Raw genomic sequence first — 20908 nt, forward strand, 5'->3', positions numbered from 1 at the left:
ATGTTACCCAGGCTTTTCACACTTAATTTTTTTGGACAATTCTCAAAATTTAAACTCAAGACCCTAGGATTTTAAGGTAAGCATCTTAACCACAGAGCTATCAGCATCACTATGTTTTGATAATGCATAACATCTATCATCTTTGTGGAAATCACCAATAAATCTGATTTCAGATTCCATGCATTTGACTCACAGAAATTGTAGGATAATTATGCACCTGCTTAGGAAATGCTTTATTGGAAGTCAATAAGTAAAAGAAAAGATGTGAGGAATGCTGGCATTTCATGGTTCTCCTCTTCGCTTGACCTGTTCATTGTTTTCATCTTGCTTTGACCTGTTCATTATTCTCATTCTCATGTGTAATCATGGTGCACATATCAATGTTTCTCAATTGTTCAGTCCAAAACCTTTTAACAAAGTAGAACATAACATATATGATTGTGGTATCTTATTTTGTTTCCAAATCTTTTGCACACCCTTTTGGTCTTGTCATGGTTATCGTTACCTCCTTGTCTCATACCATCTCCTTCTTGGTTCTCAACTTTCTTGTCTTGTTGTCCTTATGGTACTCAGCATCTATTTTTTCACGGTTCTTTTTCTTACCTCGCCTTCCTTACTAATGCCTCTTTACCGTTCTCAACTTCCTGTATCACCTTTTGTCAACCTGTCATTTCTCACCGTCTTCTCATGATTCACATTTTCTCTAGGCTTAACTTTATATCTTCATAAATTCTCATCTTCTCAACCACTCATCTTGTCTTTTGATGATTCACATTCTCTAAGGTCTATATCCTGTTTCTTCATAACATCTTCTCTGGGTCTCAACTGTTAAACCTGCCCCTACATAACTCTCACCTCCTCCCCCCCCCAAATTCTGACCTTTTCCTTCATAGTTTACTTCAACTCATCTTCTCATGATTCTCCAGCTTTCTTTGTGTGTTTCATCATTTTTTCATTCTCAATTATATTATAATCTTAATGATGCAATCCACTTAACAAAGGATATATCTACATTAATTAACTGCCTTATCAGATTTTCATATAAATTGGACTTGTTTTTGTGTTTGTTGTAAATTCTGTGACCATCTGCTAATAATCAAAGATACTAGAAACACAAGATAAAGTTCTCCACAGAAAAAAAAATGTTCCACCAAAATGCATGGTGAGAATACAAACAATGGGGTGCCGCGTACGACTGGATCTAAAAAACGTCTGTGAAACTTACATAACCTTCTTTTGCAGAGGTAGAAATTGTTGCCATTATCCTTAAGATACAAATAGGCATAAACAAATCAAAAGAATAAAATGACAGACACAAAAGCGCAGAATCTTATGACAGGACTCTGATTAGTGATAAAGTTTCTATCATCAGCGGAAAGTGAAGGGCGCCATGTACGTCTGGATTTACTTAGCAACAGAAGGGCGCCCTGTACATCTGGACCAAGTATAGATAAACTAAATAAAAAAATAATGATTCAACTATATTCAGTATTTATGCTAACATGCTGCTTTTCTTGTGTTTTTAATGCATCAAGCACTCTTGCTGTATCAAGTAAGCTTCAGATACGTTGGAGTGATTTTTCAACCTCAGAAGTCCAAAACCAAGATTTTCACCTTGTTTATCAAAGAAGCGCAGTATGCAGGAAATATAGCAGTCTTCTCATAGAGGGTTGATAGCATCCAGCTCCTCCTGTTGGCTTACAATTCAATATCACTGAAAATGGGACTTTGGATAAAAATCAAGTGGACAGAATCCATGAGCATTGGCAATGACTTTTACATTCATGGAGAGAATTGAATATCTCGGCAATTACACCATCACCAGCAGAAGATATTAAGCCAAACCAATTCTGTTTGGTCAACTTCATGAAAGTGGGTCCGCTGCTATGATATAACAAAAAGTCTGAAACCGACCCAAGTGGGGCGGGAGGATAAATGATGTACTGTAATGAAGAAGATTGATAACAAAATGAAGGAAGATAAAAGAAAGTGTATGAAGATGTATGGAAAAAAATGTAGGGAGGAAAATGGAGGGAAGAAGTGGGGCTTAGAGGGAGAATTTAGCAGGATAGAAAATAGTAGAAGAATAGGTTTTATTTTGTTTTTTGCATACCTTATCACTGTCCCCAGACTTATTCGTATTGACGGTGGAGACAGATGTTAATGATGCACGCTCTTGCCTGTCAATCAAAGAGCAATCATCTCCTGTGCTGTCGTCAAGGTAACTTGACCTAAACAATAAGAAAATCGTATATAATCATTAATATGATGAACTTAATAACATTTTATATATTTATACCTTGTCAGAGGAGGGCGGAAAATTATTAAAATAAAATTTAGTTTTCTTATTTAGCAAATAGTTTTGCCAAAAACATCCAGACGGAGGAGAAAATAAAAATAAAAATTTCATTGGTGAATGTAAACATGCTTTAAATTGATATAATTAGGAAGATATATGCATATCTTATTTTTGGAGATTTCAAGGGCATCGACGGGGCATAATAAAAATAAAGAAAAACTTTATTATTTTTTTATATTTTCATATTTTCGTGGCGGTGGGTGTGCTAAAAGCCTTGCCTTACACACACATACTGAACAATTTTTGGTGAATCCTAATGTTTATTCATATACTTTAATGTTTATTCATCATATACTGTACCTAATGTTATTCATCATATTGAAACAAGAATGTTTTGAAATAGTGTTAGTTAGTATTTCATCAGTACCATACCACTTCCTATATTGGTTGCCGAATTATACATAAATGAATAATTGTAGGAGACCATCACTCACCTGTTCGCTTTCTGCCTCAAATTGCGGATGGAATTTGCTTTCTTCAAATTGTTCCCTCGGCTGGCATGAATGGTCGCTGTGGAATAAATTGAGTGAAAATCATTATTGTTTAATCTTTTTTTGTAATCAATAAGTGTAACACTGAAATATTACATGGACTATGTAAACAAATTACTGGTCTTACCTATCCTTAAGTGCCCATGTCTACTCTGGATGGCCTCTCGGACATTTCGTACCCAATCTTGTTTGTTTTCTAAACTTGTAGTCTGAAAAAATATAAGACATTTTTAAGGTTAGAAAACATATTTACAAAAGCGTGAATGTTGTTTAAGTTGTTCATTTCCATTTATTTGTTTGTGTTTAGATTTTAATTATTGACAAAAAATAATTCTACTGTGAACATAAACTATTAAAAATTGGACGCAATTTTGTATATTTACCTTGAATACAATCTTGTTATCTGATGTTGGTGTCTTTCCCGTCCAAACAGCAAACTTGCAGCTGTCACCCTCAATATGTTCAGTGATTCCTAGATCAGCAGTCTAGAAATATAAGAATTTAAAATATTGAATATGATTGATAATATATTAATGAATAACAATGAAATTACTCCAAATCAAGTATAGTCAACAGGCAAAATAGAAATAACTTCCTCTTTTGTTTTGAGGTGAATATTCCGTAATGCATGGATGTTTTGAAAGTATAATCTATAAGAATATAATAGGAAATACATTAAAAAAATGCACTTACTTATATATGATTATATCTTAATACAAACAATTTTTTCATTCATCTTCCAAACTACACTTGGTACAATTTTGTTAATTGACCAGGGTAACCTAAATGCTTTGAGTATGTTCTGCTACTTAAGAATTATTTTTATTGCAGCCTGAACATACATAAGCCTAACACTATGTTGACATAGAGTTACAGTTACACCAAATAGGCATGTACAATAAAAAAAATATATTAGTAGAAAGTAAAACTATTATTATTTCAGGCAAATATCACAAAATAAATATATATAATGCTAGCTGAGATAAAGCCATTAAAGAAACCTAAACTACTGTTCTTCCGTTTCTTTGGTTAAGTGCAACAGACGACAATCATGACCTTTACTCCCATACGACCTGATTGGTATCCACCACACCTCGTAAAGTGTGTTACATCAGAACGTTGTCAACAATCTCAAATTGAAATAGAATAAAAATATATCTTACGTCCATCTTGCTCTTGTACATATACTTGGTTTTACCAGTACTGTCTTTGGTTTCCTTGGTGAAGACTAGGAAACGTTCAAATAAGAACAGATGACGTTCACGACCTTTACGTATGATTTGTTTGGTATCCCACACTTGTAAGGTATCTTGCATCAAAACATCTCCAACCATCTCAAGGTCCTTAAATAAACCACATTAATAAAAACTTAGAATAATATAAAAAATATAGCTAAATATCACTTCCTCAATAGCATTATTTTATTGTTACTTTATTATTATATCCATATTAGCAATAAACAAACATTCTGTTTCTATAGAAGGCAAACTAATTTAAACATTTGTGTTAGTTTATTTCCTTATAAATAACCTACAGTACATTCTTCTACCTTAAATTTACATTATTTGTGAAAATAATTTAAAAAAAATCATACTCATGTTTCAATAGTGCCTTTTAGATACACAGGACTGAAAATTGTTACCAGACCAAATCAACGGCACTTTCAAAGCCCAAAAATAAAACTTAATTTAACAAGTATTCAAGAGCTAACAGGGTTCTCAAGTCTCCTTGCTGGCCACTGGGAGTTTCCCAGGAATTGACATAGTCTCCCACATTCCAACAAACAAGCAAAAATCTCTCAAAATCTAACACATCTCCTGTAAATTCAGATGTTTGCATGTTCTTACTAATGTAATAATTTATTAACTGTCTCTCTCTATTTGACTAGCTATAGGATTCATCATGTGCAGTAAAATACAATAATGTGTTAAGATTGCGTGGATTTTTCCAACTTGGGACCTCTGGGTTCATTTCAATCCTTAAAGTGTCAACATATTTGCTGACGACCTATTCTGCATGAATTATATATTTCTTCCCTCACCTCAAAACCTTCCAACATAGTGAGGGACATGGCATCATTTGCTTTCTTTGGAACATTCAGCATAACTTCCAAACCCTCCTTCATTTCACCTGTGCCTTCCTCACAGCAGGTCATCAGATCCTGAGGGTAAAGAATGTATGGATGGTTTATCCTGATAAGTTTATTGGTTACTTTTCAACATTTGCTGTGCTTTCTGATTAGGATACTAGCATTATTTGGCTGTCAAGGAAATCTATTGTATACACATAAATAGATTTTGTACTTGTACATTCACTGGTTCAACACTTGCACCAAACAAATAAAAATTTAAACAAATCGCTATGTTTTCGTTAAAAAATTACAAACATAATGATCATCATTATCTAAACATAATGACCACCGATTGCAGGGTTCTAAATCACTGGATATTCTTACTCCACTTGCAACCTGAACCTTCCAGTGATGGCAAAATGAACAAACGTGAACAACATCATTGGTCTTGTGTTTCTTAAACCAACCAAGTGAAGCTGCAACATGGTTCTTCCAATCTCAGAGTCTTGTGTTTAAACCCTCCAAATGTTAGGATTTGCTCTTACACCTAAAAATAACTCTACTCCATAAGCTTCAAAAGACTTAGTCTATAGAGCTTTGCAAATTTCCATTCCATACGTTGAGATTCATTGGACATGAATGAAATACAGGTTAAAAGACACATCATCTTTCTTGACCCTCCTCCAACAGTTGATGGAAGGCTAGAATCAGCAGCTGGTAGTTGTTACTGCTTATTAGTTTGCTTATAATCCATGGCAGAAGTACTTAATCTAGTGTTGCTTATTGAAGCTTACCTTTAGTAGGAGTTGATATTTTGTGATTCGCTGCACTGGTTTGATTAAGTACGACTGAACCGACAGAGCCAGGTCATGCTTAGCTTGCAAATCCTGTAACCAGAAAGTTGTACATTATTTTTACTATGAAAACTAAGATTAAACAAGAAAACATTACCATTACCATGTAACTTACTGTTTGTCTTTTAAATTATCATACAATTTGTTGCATTAACAACGATGAGAAAATTTTTTCTCATTTGGCATTGTTATATTAAAAATTCATTGCTCTAAGTTACAATAACAAATTTGAAATGATCAACATTGGCCTATTTACCATAATTTAATTTATAATTTAAAGTACTCAAAAACAAATACAACAAGCTAATTTACATATTTATATTAAAAGAAATTTGACACACATGATATAAAAATTATACTATACAAACCCTAAAATAATCCATTAACAGAAATGTCAATCATAATATAATATTCAAATACAAATGGAAGTCAAAATATACATTGCCTTTCAAAATTTAAATTAAAATGTCTTGAATTCTAAAACAATTGATGAAAACTTTAAGAGGTATTATGGGTTTTGTCGTAAATTATTAATATTTTCAAATACTTTTATGGAATAACTTTTGGTCTACAAGTATAGTAGGTTGTAGCATCTCTATTGTTTAAAATGAGACTCTGGATATGTTCTAAGCTAGCTTTATGGATGTTCCCTTTAATAATGCTAAACTGGTAAAAGGTATGGTTTGCAAGTGAAGATGCCAGAATTAATTAAGATACGATAAAAGAGACGGTCTTATCACGGCACTCCCTGCTGAGATTCGTCCCACACTCTGCTTGGATAACACTGTACCAGGTAAAACAAACGTGATGTGTATCTTTATGACTATCTAGCAGCTGCCAATAGTTAAGATGCAAGGGTGATGAATCCAGCATCGTTTCCCTGGTGAACGTCAATCAAGACGTCGCTAAAATTGAGTGTGATGTTACTAACATATGGTTATTACGGAAGTTACGATGGGGCTTGAAACGATCAAAGGTAACTGACCAGGAATGGCATGCAACATTGCCCAACAAAATTAATTTTCTTAATGGATTGATCTTCAGGAAGCACTGGGACTATGTTAATTGCTGCTGTATAACCTTTACTTCCTGTTAGTAAACATCTCGTAATTAATTTTTTTTTCTCTTATATTGGAAATAAATTGTAGTCTAGTTAAAAAATAATTCACAAAATAAATATTTTTCTATCTTTCATCAAATTATTTTTAAAATATTATTTTTAAATCTCAAGTTTTTTAATAGCTGGTATGATTTTTTCCCTAGATATCTTTAACTATATATAGTAGCATCAAACTATTTTTTTCAAGATTCAAGAAATGTCTGTAATACATAGTAATATATAAACAGAAAATTGAATCGGTCAGATTTAAAAGTTAGAATAAGAAATTTTCATAACCACTACATTACACACTCAATGCCAATAAAAATAGTCTTAAATATAAACATCAAACACTAAAAGGACATTGAAAAATGTGAAGAAACTTCTTCTACTTTTCTAAAGTAACATGATTTTGTAATGCTAATAATGGTAACAGTGCATTTGTATAGCAATATTGTATCAGATTCCTCTAGGCGCTTTACAAAATGGAGTAAAAACTTACCCTCACAGGAGATAACATCCTGTGTGGTCTAGGTTTCGGACCCAAAATTGATTACAAATAACATATTCTTAATTTTTAATTGTTAATTTCAAATGCTATGTAGGTCAATGCTGTAATTTGGACAGGGAAAAATAAAAATAAAAAGAGAAGAATACTTACATCAAAGAATGTAGCTGCATGTTGAATGAGGAGAGCGTTTGAGTCTGGCTTGTTCTTGCAATATGTTACATACATCTGAAATTTTTCAGCCTAAAAACAAGGAAGAAAAACAAAACATAATGAGGGTAGAATGGTGTTTATTTTTGTCAATGATTCCAACTTCCTCTTTTGGTAACAATTCAGCATAAATTAATTACAAAAATAAACAAAATTTGCTGAACTCTTTAAACAGAGTTGTACATAATGTACAATACACTTCAATATGAAAAAACAAATTTACTTTGTATGCCCAAATATAGTCATGATGTGCCTATATATGGTCATGATGTGATGTCATCATGACCATATTTAGGCATGTCACATGTTTTTGGCAGTCTAGACAGGGCTTAAGAGTAGAATAAGATTGTAATATTATATTTTAAAATCACTTAATATTTAATATTTCACAATCATTTAATATTTAATATTTTAAAATCATTAATAGTATTTAATATTTTAAAATCATTTAATATTTAATATTTTAAAATCATTAAATGGATAGCTAAGGATGCTAAAGGTTCTTTCCTTTAATGTTTTCAAGGAACAGTGGTGTATGACTGGAATGGTAAATGCTGGTTGAGGACATATTAAACAATACTGTGTACATGGAATCACTACGTGTTGGATTGGACTGGATTGGATTTATTCGGTGTAAACACCAAGGATAGCCCACGAAAGTCTAGAAGAAGACTTACTTCCAGTGGGGTCCTTCTGGTGGTGATTGGACAGTACACCGGGAGACAATCCCCTACTCTTTTCCGAAGAGTGTACTGCGTTCTTTAACGTGCACATGGGCCATAAATGCACACAGGACCAACGGCTTAAACGTTAATCATGGACATTTGTAGCAAGTGTTCAGTAGTTGTCCAATGCTGGACACTGAATTCTTAATTATCTCAAGTCATTCTAGAAGTGGTCAGACGTTAATGACTTGCTGTCTTCTCCACTGGACTATAAATCACCTCCAGTCACTTTCATATGTGGTCAGAAGTAATCCTCTATATACACGAAACAATCAATTATGCCTGACCTGATAATCACTTAAAGCATTTTTCTTTATTGGACAGTCTCAACTGGAATCTTTCTTCAATAGGTATTCAACAAATGAAAACAGGATATTTAGGTTTCCATATTCGTATTTCTCTTTTCCTTTGATCTAGGTCATGAGTTAAGTGGCAAATCCAGATTTTTGCCTGGGTTGGGAGGGGGAGGGGGGTGGGTAGGGAATATCAAAGACCAATGGTCCAATAGTGTGACACATGGTCCAAGGAGGAAGGGTTGAGGTGTTCCTATTTTTTAGGATGCCTTTTGGAACCTCTAGAGTTTTTGTCATTTTAATCTGCCATAATATCTCTGGTATAAGCATACCCCCTTGAACACCAAATTGGGCCGATTTTGGTGAGTGGACTTATACCCGGGGAATCCCCTTTTCAATCAAAAGGGAATTTTTTAGCACAGCATGCCTCATTCAAAGCCAATCACCATGGTTTATGTATGTTGCTTGTTTTTATGAATGCAATTGTTGACTTTTTGTAATGGGCTCTGTGGGAGAACAGTAGACATCCTACTGATCAGGTTTCCCCAGCATAAAGCATGAAAAAAATAATTTTTTTTTTAGGCATTTCCCGTATTTATAAATTTGTATCATACTTTAATACAATACTCCAGGTCCCTGACGTAAGCCTGCTCGGTTTGTAGCAATTCCTGCATGATGTAATCTCTTTTCTTGGCTGATTTTCTCTTGCTTTCATTCAGCTCCTTGGGGACATGTCTTAGTTTGACCTCAAGGATTGGATCGGACATGCGTGATGCATCCAATGACAGGTCTTGAATTTCCTCCTAAAACGTAGTACGACAATTCAGATATTTTATACGCAAAAATAACTGTCATAAAAAATAGTAGTGAAATCCAAGAGTTAATTTTAAGATGAAATATAAGAAATGAAAGGATAAAAACCGTGTTATATACATGTCTATACAAACAATGAATTTTTAAAATAAACTGTTTATACTTTGTGTTAAACATATATGATTCTGAGAAAAACAAATGGTTTGTTGTGAATATTGTTTTAGAACACAGATGACCTTGAGAAGTGTAATTTTTATTTTCTTTCTAAATCTTACATTAATATATACATTATACATTATATATTTATTGTATCAGTTAATATGCACTTTGAGTATTAATACCATTGGCATAGCGCCACTTAACATTGCATTTTGTCGTGGACACTGGCGATATACAAATCCTTATTGAGTGATTGATTGATTGAATTATTGACAGGCTTAAGACTGTTCCAAATTGACATTGCATTACCTGATGGCTAACTCCGAGGGTTGCTTCCAGCCGTGCGCGGTACTTATCCATACGGGTGGAAAAATCCTTGTAGAGCTTATCCACGGTTGATACCCATGACTTGATACTAGCTGCATGGGACGTGACAAGATTGTCAGCGAGTTGGTGAAGAAGTTTTACAGATTCACGAGTCTCCTGAAATCGAATGGAAACATACATGTAATACTTTAAACTAACTTGAATTTATACAAAAGTTTGCAAGATTCTTTCAACATTATGTTGGTACTAAAATATTCTGTACAATTAAAGATAATTCTTTAGTCCTCTCTCCAATAAGAGTAGAGTTCTTTACCAGAATTGAAGACAGCCCATAATCTACCACCAGTTAAACTACTCTTGCTCAGTTGAAATTTCTTCTGGACGTATTCCTATGGTCGCTGACCCGAGCTTTAAAATGTTCTCCCTACTTATTATGTCCGTAAGCTTTCCAACTCATTTTCAAAATAGACTAAAGACTTACATTTTCAAGGCTATTTAACATTTTTTTTCACTCCTTTCCCTTTAGTTCTCTATGTTAAATTCTACAAATTCTTAATATTAATACTAATGCTGATAATTTTTACCAATAATTTAATTTGTGCTTACCTTTGCAGTTGTTTTGAATGTATTGTGCTCATCTAGTAAGGCTTGTGTTTCTTCAACCGTTGTGCCAATGTTGGTGTGTGTTGATAAATAGTATTCACCGCTATCATGGATCCAGTCCAGACACTAAATGAAAACATCCCCATAAAAAAATTATTTACTGCATTGTAGATTTTCATATAACTATGTTTAAAGTTAGATTTAAAGATATTAAAATCACTTCAATAAGCAATTCACAAAAGGCAAGGTGTAATATAATATTATTCTATAAATCACATGAAATTAAATATAGTATAAATAAACATTAAAAAAAATGTAAGATATACTATAAAAAAAAGACACCATATCTTAATTAGAAAATATATGTGTGTATACCAAGGTAGCCAATCAAATCCAAGCCAATCTGTGACTTAATAAGGGGCATAATACAATGCAAGTCTGAATGCGCCAATTTCAGGGATTGCCGGGGGGGGGGGGGAGAGCTTGGTTGGTTTGAACTTTAAACAATAATATTATGTCTTTTTTCTTTTCTTTTATTGCTTTCCTTCTTCAGGTGTGAACCTGAAGATGTCCTAGAATTTGTTAATTTTACCATTCTTTTTGTATTATATTAATACTTTAAAATTGGATAAAGAATGATTTACAACACTTATAGAGCTTATCCACGCCATTAGCGCCATTTTAAGTAGAGGATACCGATGCTATAGAAGTTTAAATTTATTATGTTCGTTAATAAAACTCTCTAATTAGATCAGTCTGAAATCAAAGGTAACAAGATCTTACCTTGCGGGCGCTCACTTCAAACATAACATACTTATAGCACTGATCCAGACGAAGTTTCTTCTGTGCCCACCTATCTAGGCAGTTGTCTTCTGCTTGTCTCAGATCCTCTAGATTCTCTGGAAAGAAACAGATGAAACTTGCACTTAAAATTACTTTTAGAATATTTAAAATGTTAATCATTCAATATTATTTTCAATAATGTAGAATAAAATAATCAACACCCATAAAATTGAAAAAATCCCCCAAACAGGATAAACTAAAAGTAATCAACCTGATCTGTACCCAACTAAAAGGTAATTAAAGACTTTTCAAACTTGTCTAAAGTGGGCATTATATAAATCAGAAAATGAAAACAAATGTAAAGTAAAGCTCTATCCACACTATCAAATTTTCTTTGACAAAAAAAATTGACATGCCCATATATGGTAATGCTATGCCTATATATGGTCATGGTGTGATGTCATCATGCCTATATATGGGCATATCACACTTTCTTGTCACACAAAATTTGATAGTGTAGACAGAGCTTTACATTTTGTAAACATATTGATCATCTTATTAGTAAGGGAAACAGAATGCTTGGGTTCATTTGGAGACATTGTAGAGAAATAAATAGCCCTGGTGCCATTATTGCCTTATATCGTTATTTAGTTACTTCTCATTTGGAATATTGCTGTGTTATTTTTAGTTCAGCATCCGAATCTCAGTTAATTCGCATCGATAGGATGCATCTTAAGTTTATTAGGTTTTTTGAAAAAATGTTTTAATCGTCCTTGTAAATTAATGTGTCCTAGGAATAGATTTTTATTTCACGATATGGTTTTTCTCTATAAATGTGTTAACTCGTACTTTAGTTGTGATCTTGTACATCTGTTTGGTTTGCATGTTAATTCTAGAAGTCTTCATTCCTGTCCTACCTTTAATGTCCCCTTTTGTAGAGTTGATGTCTGTAAACGTAGTTTTATTTCTAGACTTCTCTTCAATATAATTCTCTTATTTTAACCTCTAATATTGACATTTTTCTATTATCTAGTTTGTCTATATTTCGTTCTATTATTATTAATCATTTGAATAGGTGAGATTTTTGTACTCTTTCGTCTGTATATTTGATATATTTAAATTTTATATATTTTACCAGCCTCTTAGTGGTGATGATTCGCTGTTGGTCTGTTGAAATGAAATAAATAAATAAATAAAATAAATAAAAATTAATAGTCTGGATATGGCCCAAGTTTAGCCGACTGAACTAGGGATGTAGTTATGGTGGGTGGTGCCACCCAGCCTTGAAGTCTTCCACCCAGTCTAAATCTAATTTCATGGCCCTCCACCCACCCTTATTAACCCACTTTTCCATCTTTAAAAATAATATTATGTCTTTTTTCTTTTCTTTTATTGCTTTCCTTCTTTAGATGTGAACTTGAAGATGTCCTAGAATTAGTTAATTTTACCATTCTTTTTGTATTATATTAATACTTTGATATTAGATAAAGAATGATTTACAACACTTGTAGAGCTTATCCACGCCATTAGCGCCATTTTAATTAGAGGATACCGACGCTATAGAAGTTTAAATTTATTATCTTCGTTAATAAAACTCTCTAATTAGATCAGTCTGAAATCAAAGGTAACAAGATCTTACCTTGCGGGCGCTCACTTCAAACATAACATACTTATAGCATTGATCCAGACGAAGTTTTTTCTGTGCCCACCTATCTAGGCAGTTGTCTTCTGCTTGTCTCAGATCCTCTAGATTCTCTGGAAAGCAACAGATGAAACTTGCACTTAAAATATACTTTTAGAATATTTAAAATGTTAATCATTCAATATTATTTTCAATAATGTAGAATAAAATAATCAACACCCATAAAATTGAAAAAATCCCCCAAACAGGATAAACTAAAAGTAATCAACCTGATCTGTACCCAACTAAAAGGTAATTAAAGACTTTTCAAACTTGTCTAAAGTGGGCATTATATAAATCAGAAAATGAAAACAAATGTAAAGTAATGAGACATGGTTACTAACGTTGTACTTCAGATTCTAGCGCTTTAGTCTGTTCCCCAACGCCAACATGCATATGCATCTGGAATGGGCTGTTGCACTTGTTTAAATACTTGATGAAGCCGATGCCATTCTTCCGCACCATGGTGCATGCCTTCAGGAAGCTCTCTTTCTGGTCCTGGTGCTTCATCAGCAGCTTCTGCATCTCGTCGATACTAATGGTAGCATTGCTGGAAGAGCAGCACCAGTCTTCTTCAACACGATACTGCCGCACAAGGTCACTCAACACAGAGAATACCTATAAGAATGATTATGAAATTTGGAAGCATTGATAACAGAAGTAGGGAGCTGGCCACAGGTATAAAAGGGTGGAATCTGATCATTGAGGCAGTGGCGGCACCAGCGGGGGAGGGGGCTTAATCCCCCGACCGGACATGTCAAGCCCCCCCCCCCCAGCCGGACAGAGCTTGTCGGGCAGTCACACCATAAAACATATAAAAATAGGCCTACACCAAGCCAACATGTCTGTCACAGTCTCAGATTGCCATTATCGGCCATCCAGAGGTTGATATTCTTCAAAAAATCTCATTTGGGAGGGGGAAACCCCCTCTTAACCTCTTCCTCCAGCTCAAGCCTACAAGCTCAAGTCCCCCTACTTAGTCCCCCCCCACCAAAAAAAATATATCATAGAGCCGCCACTGCATTGAGGGTGTAAACAATATGTATACAGATGACGATTAAGCCAGCAGATGATAATTAAGAATAACGGAAATTCTTGCTTTAAACAGGTGGTCTGCATATAATAAATAATCTCTTGCATAAACAGATATTATAACAACGGCAATGTTAAACAAAATCAGTATTAACCCTTGCTTGGTCATAATTCGATAGTATTCAATGCATATGATTTTGACAATGAGTGCTTACCCTCTCTGATGTCTTGTAAAAGTTACAGGCAAATGTGAAGAGCTTCTGTCGATCCTCTGCCATCATAATCAGTTGATGCCAATGGTTCTCCACCTCTTTTGCTAAATAGAAGATGGCTTCACTGTCATAGTGCTCCCCATCAATTAGTAGTTCAGCTCGATTCTGGAGCTGTATTGCACTTTCTTGAGTTTTCTGATCATAATCAAAATCATTAAGATCATCAAGATACTGTTTATACAGTTATTAATAATTGGTTAAAAAATAACATCAACAGAAAATACTTATTTCTGATCATTATCAAAATCATTCAAGATTATCAAACACTGTTTATACAATTATTAGTAATAGGTGAAAAAAATAACATAAACAGAGAGTACTTATTTCTCAAGATTTAAATATTCTGAAAACACATTCTTCCTCTAAGAAAGAAAAAAAAAATGTATCACTAGATTGTCTTCTAAGTTAAGTGATGTATAACACAAATAAATAGAAGAAAGTCAGATTCCAAAATGATGGATAGACCTAGGATTTTTCAACGGCTGACCGTAATACTATAATTCCTTGTTGGACTTGCATGAATGTTACAGACGATATTAAGTCACGTTCATGGTCAGTTCTATATTCAAGTCACATAAAACTTCTAAATAATTAAACCATAGATACGTCATTGCTGTTTGAGCCGCTGTTTTGAATGCCGTCTGTAAGTTTATTGGACGTCTTTCAGTTTATGACAGCTCACCTCAATTGTCATCTCAAATTGCTGATGGTCAGCGAGGAGATTCTCAGCCTCTTGCTGATTTGTAATTATGGTTGTCATGGTAGCCAGCATGGCTTCCTCAGTCTTGATCCATCCCAATACCTGTAATAATCAATCAAACTATTAAAATCACAGCAAATAACATTTTTAAATATATATAATTAGATTTATTAAATAATTAAATCTGATATTTAACAATGAAATATAAGAACTAAAGTAAAAATTTGAAACCAGATCTTTGCTCAGAAGCCAGAATGCCAATATATCTTTCCTTGTCTTTTGGGCCACAGACCGTGCAGTATTGTGAGGAGAGTGCTGTACTCCCCTATATCCCCCCCATTGGTGTCATCACTGATTAACACAAAATAAATCAAAACTCCATTCTATAATGTTCTTGAATACTTAATTAGTTAAATAATTTAACACATCTGGAGGATCGACAAAATGGATCAAGTCACTGTCTGAATACACTACTGGTACATATTACCAAATAAATTAAGCAAAGCAGTTATACAGTAACTGAAAAATGCAAAAAAAAAAAAGACAGCATAGAGATACACCATCAGTAATAAATAAAGATGAAAAAATATATTAATCAGTGACCTCAATCGCTAATCTCTCCCGTGGGCTTGGAATTGGAAAAGACACTGAGTAAAATAAATGCAGTGGTCTAAATGGTCATGTGAATAATAAAACATAAAATCAAACCAAAACCATAAACAAAAAAATGTTCTTTTATTTCCATTTTATATGTCTAATTCAAAATTGTTTTTTATTTATATTTTTAGAAAATAAAATGTCTTTGTGTAGTGGAGCTATTTGTTAATTCAGATGCTCGCATACTACTCCCAGAAACCAGAGGTAAAATGATGTCAAAGATTTCTTCCTTACTACTAAAAATAACTACACTCCCTAAGCCTAATTTTTAATGAGAAACCATAAATAGAACCTATGGGAGAATTGCATCCTGACTTTATGAATAATGAAATAAATATATCTTCGGTATCAATTTCTTTTTTCTCATGATATACTGAGTTGACTGGAACCCACCTGATGGGCCTCAAATTCGAAATGTCGTAGATGAATACATTGATCCAGCAAGAGTCGTCGTATAGCTCCAAGCTTTTCAACATCTTGGTATTCTTCGTGGATCAATTCCAGCAGAACTTGGATCCGATTCTGTGCCGTCATGTGACTAGTGGACATCATCTCAACTCCGTTTGCCTCAAATGCCTGACTCAGCTCCTGGCCCTGGTAATTAAAAAATATTAATATTAAGGTAGTGGATATATATTTAGCTGGCAGATTGTTTATTTTTCAACATAGCATAATTAGTGAGGGTGCACTTCCACCCCAAACTTAAGTAAGTAAAAAATTAAATTTACAGCTTGCAAAATAAAATCTTCGTAAATATTACGGTATGTATATACACTAAATTGAGTCGACTTGATAAAGGCAACTTTTTTAGGTTTTTCTTAATATAATAGATTATTATTGTAATTTTAATTATCCCCTGCACAATTCAACCCTCATTAGTATAATGAGGTCTGGCTTTACATATTCCTTGGAGTAATAAATTCCTATATTACTGTGGTGTGTTCGCTGACTAGCCTAATTAGATACACTTGATATAACAAGGCCTGCGTCAATAGCAGTATCAGTTGGATTCATTTAATGAATCCCTGCAATGGAAACTAAATCACAAATTAATCTCCACCGAAACTTGAAGCACTTCAGTGGGATCATGTACTTTACAGCACTGGTGATATCAAACAGGCTTCTTATATTTAGTCTAAGAGATAAACAATCTTTACAAGCACACAAAACCAACAGGGAATTTTGATCCACAAAAATTTGAACAATTAATGAAGTTTATTAAAATTTAAATTGTTCAGACTGACAGATTATTTGATATGAACACGAATAAGTTTTCAAAAGCAAGAATATTTTTTTTGTAAGTTCAAAAATTTTACAAAAAAAAATGTTTAATTCTGAATATATATTTAAAGGTGGCCAAAATGAGATAATTCAATAATTTATTGGATAGGTACAGCTTTCCTAATCCTTCAATATGAGACTATTAAATTTGTTTGGGGAAGGTGGGGATATAAAGACTATGTATAGCTACAATAAGTTTTCCTTCTTTTATCACTTAATTTTAAATACATACAAGTAGATACTACTATTACATCAGCATTTTAGAGAGAATGATCTGTAACATGGACTCCATAACATTTCTCAGTATATCAAATGTTGCACTAAGGTTTCAACATGAAAAAAAAAACTGTTTTAAAATATTGTACAGTGTATTTTATATACGCACATTTTATATGTGGAAGCTATAAATTTTTGTTGCAATAATACAAGATGAAAAATTTAATCTGTAAATCTAATATTTTAATGTGCATTGATACAATTCTACATAATGGCATGATATGTGTTTGCACAGAGAACAAAAAAAAATTAGAACACTTTTTGGCTGAATCAAGTAGAAAAATACTGACATTTCCTCTCCAGTTAATAATAGACAGATAAATTGTAATATTCCTATATTCTTTACATAGGCACATAAAGTGCGCATGAAAGTTCATGCAATCGGAAAACAACAAGCATTAACTGATGAGTCTGTCTAAATGTTGACGTGGTTGAAGATATATGAGTTGATCTTACAGCGCCCTCAAACAAATAAGCCTCAGGAACAATATGGAAGCTTAAACGGGCAAGAAACTGGCTTTGGAGCAGGTGGGTTAGGTCAATACCTAAAAATGAATGACGAAAGCAACTCACCCGTTGGACTAGCCTGATGGCGTTGTCTTCAATATTAATCATCAGCATGCAATGTTGCTCCGACATGACCTCGGCTTTGCGGAGGTCAAAGTCAAATTGTATATCAGTGCAATCTAAGTCTGCTTTCCACATCTGAAGCTGACTCGATAGCTGCATAAAAAAAACACAAAAAAAAAACCAAATTATCATTATCTCTCCTCATTAAGAAAAACCCATAAATTAGATAAACATTATTAAAATTTGTTAAATAATAATTACATGACTCAGTGAGTAGTATACTGCAATAAATTAATAAATGAAAGACACACTTGACATTCAAAATTTGAAATGTGTACTTTATATATTAAGGTTACTACCTTTCAAATAAAAATTAGAACGAGAAACTATTTATCTTAACAATTAAACAGATGCAATAAATAAAACCATTCCTATCTCACTTGTATAAACCCTTCAACTACTTGGCAATCAATCAACAGTTTCTAAATGAGTCTTTTTCCATGTATTATTAAAAGTGGATAACATTTTTAATCTTTTAAAATAAGCAATTGAATGTTTGAATCAAAATTGTTTTTGAGGATTTGCTCCATATATTATGAGACAATAGATATCATTAATGAATAAGCTGGTTGCAACATCAGTAAAACATACCTCTTGATGTAATGTTTTATTCATATTGTACAATATGAATATGTAATTTTTGCATGTTAAGCACATTAGCTACAATAACCATAAAATTGATAGCAAACGTTTGAGTCTTAAGCATTTTATATGGTGCTGGAAATGCAAAGACATCAAGTAAATACTATTTAAGTATTACTCCTCATCTATTAACCAGCTAATTCAGTTGATGTCATATAAAATTATTAAATTGATTAGACAAAGATAAGTTGTCCATTATATAAATAGTAAATCAATACAATTTTTATTTCATATTCAAAACAATGTTTGCTTTGAACAAAAGGCAAAATCCAAATCAATTTTGCACACTCTGATAAAAGATCAATAAATATAATGTTTATTTCATATTCAATCTGAATAACAATGTTTGCTTTGAACAACAAGAGGCAAAAAAAAATCAATTCAGCATACTCTCCAACTTATAATATTAACACCAAATATACATACACACAATCATTCCTTTTGTAAACTATACAATGCTTTATAAATACCATGTTTATTTGATTAAACGCCCGAGTGTTTATTGTTGAGAAGAGTGTTTGAGGGGGCATTTAATCGAGGTAAGCATTTATTTTTTTTGGGGTAAAATGGACACACATATTCCCTGTAAACAACAACACATAATGGCTGTCATAATGTGTTACTGCGTTAGAAATAATGTAATTCTACTGGATTAGAACATTGATAGAATGTGTTAAGAATAATGTTGCTTCCATTAGATTTGTTTACAGACATTTGGTGGGGGAATTTAATGGGATATTTAATGGGGGGAGGGGGGCATTTATTCGAGGGAGACATTTTTCCGGATTAGGCTCTAGAGCTTACCTCTAAAGCATCCTTCTCAAATTGTCTAAGTTGTAAGCAAAGTTCGAGCTTAATACGTTTGGTCGCCCACATCTCATTCAACTGAAGCCGGTTGCTACGGAGATTGGTTACCATGGCTTCTATATGACCACAGGCCTCTCCATACTTTGCTTCTGGTGCTTGCATTGCTGCAGTGCTGATCACAAAAAATAAATATATTAAATTATACTTTTATTATATAAATTAGAGTTTTAGTAAACAATATATATGTAATAAAATAAATACCACAAACATCATAAAATTAGATGACAATTTAGTATTTTTATACAAATTATATTTAATGAGAACGAACTATTCTGTTGATGCTAATCATTGATACCATAATGCTACTGGGAGAAAATATACAAAAGCAATTTTTAACATTTACAGTTGAATGTTCATTCAATCTAGGTTAAAAGCTTCCGAGACAGCAAGTCTAAGAAATGTTTTAAATTTCATAAACAATGAATCTAATCTGCGCTGTAAGCGTGTGAAATGAATCATTTGAAATCAAGGCAGTTTTAGAATAAACAACACTGCCACACACACACAGTACAAGATAGAAGACATTACCTTAGCTGCTCTATAAAGTAATCACCTTCACTCAATGTGTTTAAACAAGCTTTAATTGTGATCGCTTGTTCGTGTTTAAACTTTGCTAGAATCTTCTCTGCATCTTCCACACATTCTCCAATTTCTTCAGTTTGTAGCTTCTCCCTTAGCTCCTTAAACCAACTTGTTAACTAAAAAAGATCAAAGGCCATATTTCAAGGATACATAATAAGTTGTAAAATCTGGGTGGGGGGAGGGGAAGAAGATGCCCCTCCCCTCCCCCACAAAAAAAAAAACTTATTTACTCATTAAAAAGAAAAAAAAATATGCTATCGACTTCTTAATTAATCCAAATAAAAATAATTCCCTTTTTTATACTTTAATTTTCGAACATAACAAAATTACAGTAATGGTGGTGACAAACATCTATAAATTTATGTATTTTTGTATGTTAAAATATACCTACTTTGTTCGATAAGCAGATCACACATATTTTGTTTGATTAGCAGATTACAAATAACATAGACATAAAGTACAATACAAAATGGCAAAGGCAATCCTTTCTTCACTCATTTGTTTTAACTACAGAGATAAATATTAGCTATGTATATTTGATATTAATTGTTTTGCTTTGGGGCTTTCTTTATTTTTTTTTATTGCTGCAATTGCAAGAACATATTTCATAACTATTTATTTTACTTAATGATAATAAAAGACATCTAATATCTTGTGAGTTCTTTTAAAGAATGGTCAGGGAAATGAACCTGAGCTTATACTTTTTTCCTAAATAAAAATGTGTAAATCTGAAAACATCCTCTAGCATACCTCTTTGATATGTGTATAGAACGATACTGCCAATCCTAGAAGTTTTTGTCGTTTCTCGACCCGACTGACAAAGTCAAAAACTTTTTCTTGAAGTATCCCAGCAACATGTTGAATTTCTTCAGGATTGCACTCTCCACGTTGGCTTAGCTGACGAGCATTCTCTAGCAGGCGATCTGCATTTGTGATTGTATTCTGTCAAAATAAAAAAATTTAGGAAAATGTAAATTCACAAAATTTACAAAT

General features: G+C 33.0%; 1 protein-coding gene across 1 annotated transcript in view; it reads right to left on the reverse strand.

The window, feature by feature from the left end:
• LOC117104992 (kalirin-like) overlaps nucleotides 1–20908 on the reverse strand; it is a 182487-nt gene that overhangs the window by 89136 nt on the left and 72443 nt on the right. Inside the window, exons 14-33 of the mRNA XM_033245970.1 lie at nucleotides 20666–20857; nucleotides 19862–20031; nucleotides 19271–19445; nucleotides 17768–17917; nucleotides 16031–16231; nucleotides 14963–15082; nucleotides 14224–14415; nucleotides 13321–13594; nucleotides 11296–11411; nucleotides 10516–10638; nucleotides 9892–10065; nucleotides 9225–9413; nucleotides 7536–7625; nucleotides 5716–5808; nucleotides 4892–5011; nucleotides 4014–4193; nucleotides 3234–3335; nucleotides 2978–3059; nucleotides 2794–2869; nucleotides 2114–2231 (exon numbers count right to left, since the gene is read on the reverse strand). Of these exons, the coding sequence (XP_033101861.1) occupies nucleotides 2114–2231; nucleotides 2794–2869; nucleotides 2978–3059; nucleotides 3234–3335; nucleotides 4014–4193; nucleotides 4892–5011; nucleotides 5716–5808; nucleotides 7536–7625; nucleotides 9225–9413; nucleotides 9892–10065; nucleotides 10516–10638; nucleotides 11296–11411; nucleotides 13321–13594; nucleotides 14224–14415; nucleotides 14963–15082; nucleotides 16031–16231; nucleotides 17768–17917; nucleotides 19271–19445; nucleotides 19862–20031; nucleotides 20666–20857 (2937 nt within the window). The remainder of the gene's footprint in view (nucleotides 1–2113; nucleotides 2232–2793; nucleotides 2870–2977; nucleotides 3060–3233; nucleotides 3336–4013; nucleotides 4194–4891; nucleotides 5012–5715; nucleotides 5809–7535; nucleotides 7626–9224; nucleotides 9414–9891; nucleotides 10066–10515; nucleotides 10639–11295; nucleotides 11412–13320; nucleotides 13595–14223; nucleotides 14416–14962; nucleotides 15083–16030; nucleotides 16232–17767; nucleotides 17918–19270; nucleotides 19446–19861; nucleotides 20032–20665; nucleotides 20858–20908) is intronic.

This window comes from Anneissia japonica, unplaced genomic scaffold (assembly GCF_011630105.1).
Source record: "Anneissia japonica isolate Jap-2015-1 unplaced genomic scaffold, ASM1163010v1 scaffold287834_len5846547_cov211, whole genome shotgun sequence".
NCBI lineage: Eukaryota > Metazoa > Echinodermata > Crinoidea > Comatulida > Comatulidae > Anneissia > Anneissia japonica.